This window comes from Mustela putorius, unplaced genomic scaffold (genome assembly GCF_011764305.1).
Source record: "Mustela putorius furo isolate JIRA1106 unplaced genomic scaffold, ASM1176430v1.1 tig00003846_pilon_pilon_pilon, whole genome shotgun sequence".
Lineage (NCBI taxonomy): Eukaryota > Metazoa > Chordata > Mammalia > Carnivora > Mustelidae > Mustela > Mustela putorius.
The window spans coordinates 23,159,332-23,164,517 of NW_025421999.1; the positions used below are offsets into that span (position 1 = coordinate 23,159,332).

At 42.5% G+C, this 5,186-nt stretch overlaps 1 protein-coding gene across 1 annotated transcript; it reads left to right on the top strand.

The window, feature by feature from the left end:
• The first annotated feature begins 316 nt into the window (after positions 1-316).
• LOC123387191 (kelch-like protein 13) lies at positions 317-2,554 on the top strand. The gene is given in 2 exon segments (XM_045063235.1): positions 317-2,034; positions 2,036-2,554. Coding segments are annotated over 2 exon segments (1,911 nt in total). The 5' UTR covers positions 317-508; the 3' UTR covers positions 2,421-2,554.
• Positions 2,555-5,186: the final 2,632 nt, after the last annotated feature.

Sequence of the window (5,186 nt, forward strand, 5' to 3'; positions counted from 1 at the left end):
GCATGGAGCACTGGGTGTGGTGCATAAACAATGAATTTTGGAACACACACACACACACACACAATTTAATTTAATTTAATTTTAAAAAAGAATATATACAAGGCGCCGCCGGGGCCACCCCCGCCGCCATGTTCCCCCCGCCCGCGAGCTCGCTCCCCCCACCCCCTCCCCTCCTTAACTGGACTCCCGCCCCCTCCCTCTTCCCCCGCACCCCCCAACCCGTGAGGTCAGGTGGAGACTCTGCCGCTGCGGCCGCAGCAGCTCAATCTCCCCTTCCCGGGAAGCCAGGAACGGGGACTTTGGAAAATAAGTGGAGCGGCGGACGGGTGAGGGCGAAGTGACCAGGACGAGGCAGGGGCCGCGGAGGTGGGGGGCCGGTGTCTCGCAAGCGGGAGGGAGCCCCGGCTGCGCCGTGCGACTCGCTCTTTGGCCCTCGGAGTGCGGCAGCGGACTGACGGCGGGACGCGGGGACGCGGCAAACAAGGTCATTATCCGAGTGTTAGAGGTGATGGATCATCTTCATAGAGGGGAGTCAGTCGCTGCAACACTCCGTAACCGATCTCTAGTGGAAGAGGAGGACCAGCACATGAAATTGTCCCTTGGAAGCAGCGAAATGGGTCTCTCATCCCATCTGCAGTCTTCCAAGGCAGGGACCACACGCATCTTTACCAGCAATACCCACAGTTCGGTGGTGTTACAGGGCTTTGACCAGCTTCGACTTGAAGGATTGCTTTGCGATGTGACCCTGATGCCTGGTGGCACAGATGACGCCTTCCCTGTGCATAGAGTCATGATGGCCTCTGCTAGTGATTACCTCAAGGCAATGTTCACAGGTGGAATGAAAGAACAAGATTTAATGTGCATTAAGCTTCACGGTGTGAGCAAAGTCGGCTTAAGGAAAATTATTGATTTCATTTATACTGCAAAGCTTTCTCTTAACATGGGCAACCTTCAGGACACCCTCGAAGCTGCCAGCTTTCTTCAGATTCTGCCGGTTTTGGACTTCTGCAAAGTATTTCTCATATCTGGGGTCACTTTAGACAATTGTGTCGAAGTTGGTCGGATTGCCAACACCTACAATCTGACAGAAGTGGATAAATATGTCAACAGTTTTGTCTTGAAGAATTTTCCCGCATTGCTGAGCACTGGGGAGTTCTTGAAGCTCCCTTTTGAGCATCTTGCCTTTGTGCTTTCCAGTAATAGCCTTAAGCACTGCACTGAACTTGAGCTCTTTAAGGCTACCTGTCGCTGGCTACGCCTAGAAGAGCCTCAGATGGACTTTGCTGCCAAATTAATGAAGAAAATACGATTTCCACTGATGACACCGCAGGAGCTCATCAATTATGTGCAAACCGTGGATTTCATGAGAACTGATAATACCTGTGTGAATCTCCTTTTGGAAGCCAGCAATTACCAAATGATGCCATACATGCAGCCAGTGATGCAGTCAGACAGGACTGCCATTCCCTCTGACACCACTCATTTGGTCACACTCGGAGGAGTTCTGAGGCAGCAGCTGGTTGTCAGCAAGGAATTGTGCATGTATGATCAAAAGGCCCATGAATCGAAATCGTTAGCCCCCATGGATGCCCCACGGTACAAGCATGGCATTGCTGTCATTGGAAATTTCCTCTATGTCATTGGCGGACAGAGCAATTATGACACAAAAGGAAAAACAGCAGTCGATATGGTCTTCAGATTTGATCCTCGCTACAATAAATGGATGCAGGTCGCATCTTTAAATGAAAAGCTCACCTTTTTCCACCTAAGTGCCCTCAAAGGATATCTGTACGCAGTCGGTGGGCGAAATGCAGCTGGTGAACTGCCCACAGTGGAGTGTTACCATCCAAGAACAAATGAATGGACCTATGTTGCCAAAATGAGTGAACCCCACTAGGGCCATGCTGGAACTGTGTATGGAGGAGTCATGTATATTTCAGGGGGAATCACTCATGACACTTTCCAAAAGGAGCTCATGTGCTTTGACCCGGACACCGACAAATGGATCCAGAAGGCGCTGATGACCATGGTCAGAGTGTATGGTGGGCGAGAGGCTCTACGTCATTGGCGGCAATCACTTCCGAGGCACAAGTGATTATGATGATGTCCTAAGCTGTGAATACTACTCACCTCTCCTTGACCAGTGGACCCCAATTGCTGCCATGTTAAGGGGGCAGAGCGATGTCGGGGTCGCGGTCTTTGAAAATAAGATCTACGTGGTCGTGGTCGGTGGGTATTCCTGGAATAATCGCTGTATGGTGGAGATAGTGCAGAAATATGACCCTGACAAAGATGAGTGGCATAAGGTGTTTGATCTCCCAGAGTCCCTTGGTGGCATCCGAGCTTGTACACTCACGGTGTTCCCGCCCGAAGAAACCACACCATCACCTTCTAGAGACTCCCCCCTTTCTGCACCTTAAGATCAACCCCGCCCCGCGACTAAGATGCTGTGTTCCTATCTTTGCAGCGTGTCATGAATTCTCTTCTTTTGCGCCCCCTTTAGTAGTGTATGTTAGGATTAGCCTCCAGTAATTGTTACAGATATTGAAAAAAAAAAAAAAAGACAACATTGATGTTATTTGTGCTGTTTCTTTGGCTTAGGGTGTTTATAAAGTTGGTAACAAAACCATTCTGGAAATGTATCCCATTGAAGCTGATGTTTAACATATAAAAACAAAACAAAACAAAAAAACACAAACACACACACACACACACACAAAAAAACCCACAAAAAAAAACCAACCCAAGATATTGTCTATAAAATGTTTCTTCAGTACTTTTTCGATGCTGTGTATTGGGTGTAAGGTATTTGTCATCTTACATTAGAAAGCCCAGCGAACCAACTCGAAGGTGGATTGTAGTAAGTGTACAACTGTGCTAACTCGGCTTCAAAGTAAAAAGTTTTCCTTTCATCTTTGACTGTGAGATGTCGAAGGGAGGCAGCTTGCTCCAACAGGAAACAATAGACAAAAGGTTGCCAACTCGCATGAGCTACCTCCCTCTTTTCATAAGGTATTTTTGACATATCTGTCAACCCACCTATCTGCGTGGACGCATTGAAAACATAGGAAGTTTCTTAGACACACAGGAGAAATAATAACTGAAATTCACCAATATTAATAATAATAAAAAGAAACAGCATGACCCCTCTGCTTAGAAACAAGAGTTCGGGGTTTCTAAAGTGTGTATAAATACATACACACACGTACATTGAGCAGACACAAAATTTTAAAAATGGAATGTCACATCAAATAAACCTGAATGATCTTTTAAAATTTCTACCAAAAAGCAGCTTCCGTTAAAATGGGAATTCAGTAGCACACATGGAGAATCCTACTGAATTTAGGTGGACAAGGGCTAGAAATGAGCAACTAAATTTGTCACTTGACCAAATTTTTCCTTCCGAAAGTGTAATCTACACCTTCTCATTTGCTGTTAAGGTAACTTGCATATTATCTGTGTTCTGTATACTCTCAATTCATAAAGTTATTTAGTACAAAGTGTAGCAGCCTCCCCTGGGGAGCTGCTTTTGCTCAGTGATTTCAACTTCCATGTTTTATCTCTTTTTGTTCAATAAAAAAGCATTTAATGTCAAAAAAATAAAAAATAAAAAAAATAAAAGAATATATACACATAGATATAGCATCAGCTAATTCAGATTCTTTAGAATATTTGGCCTGAAGCCAATAAGAGTTTAATTCATATGAAAGAACAGGCCCATTAAGAATATTTATGTTATAATCAAACATAATTATAAATAAAAATTAAACAAAATTAAAATAAATTATAATAATTATAATAAAAAATAAAAAATAATAAATAAATAAAATGTAAAAATTAAAATAAATTATAAACAAAATTAAAATAAAGCTCAATTGTTTTAGCTTTATAATTTTAGTTGGAACTAGAATTTTAATAATGAAAAAAAATTATTTTTCATAATGGCCCTTTCCATGAAATTACTTGATTGTTTATTACTTTAAATGACTGTTTTTTTTTGTAATGGATAATCCTAAGTTCATTTTATAATAATTTAAAATTTTAATTTCCAGCTAGTTCAATTTAATAAAATACAAAAAATGTGGAAAAAAATCTTGTTAAATGTTCAGTTTATGACTTAAATTTCAAATGATGGAACTCTGTTCATTGATTTCCAGTCATCTTCTGAACAGCCTTCTGGGTGCTCGTCCATTACTAGCACACCTGTCAATGCCTTTTTGCACGAGACCTCTACCTAAGTGCCCGGAAAGATGTTTATACACCTAACATTTCTGGAATTACCCACTAAATGAGCCAGACAGAGCTCAGTCCCTTCCTATATCCCTTGGATTCAAAACACAAAGCTAAAGGTAGAAATTGAAATAGCTAAACAAAACAAAGAAAAATGATCAAATCAGGAGTCCTGTGGACAGAGAACTCAAATCAGGTGATCTAAGGCTTTCACTGATCATTTGTCTCAAACCTAGTGTGGTAGGCTGAAAAATTGTCTCAGAACCTATGAGTATATTTCCTTCCACTGTAAAGAGACTAGCAGAGATTATTAAGATTAAAAATCTTAAAATGGAGAGCTGCTTTGGATTATCCAGGTGGACCAGTCTAGTCCCACGAACTCAAATTCAGAAGAGGGAGGCAGAAGGAGGGGGTCCCAAAACATGAAATGGAAGGCAGAGGGGAGATAAGAAGTGTGAGAGGGGACTGACCATTGCTGGCTTTGTAGAAGAGACAGGACCACAGGCCAGCAGAACCTCAGTGCTCCTCAATTGAGAGCTAGAAGAAAATAAAGACCATGGAACAGAATTCTGCCAATCACCTGAAATGAACAAGGAAATAGATTCTCCCTTAGAGTCTCCAGCAAGGAACACAGCCTTAAGAAACCTTTCATTTAGCTCTGTGAAACCTGTTTTGGGCTTCTGATCTACAGAACTGTAAGGTAATTTATTTGTATCATTTAGCTGCTACATTTGTGGGAATTTGTTAGGACAGCCCTAAGATGCATCAGGCCACTGCTGATGGGATAGGAGAGTTGTCTCTTCCAGGTCCCATTCAATGCCTTCCTTAGTTTTGCATGGTGCTCTCAGATTCTAGAACATATCCCAAGTTTTTCAGCTCACCCACAACTCGGCTAAGTCTTTCTGCAGGAGATGGTGCCTGAGTCTTGTAGGAAAAGTTAGCTAAAAGAAAAGGGA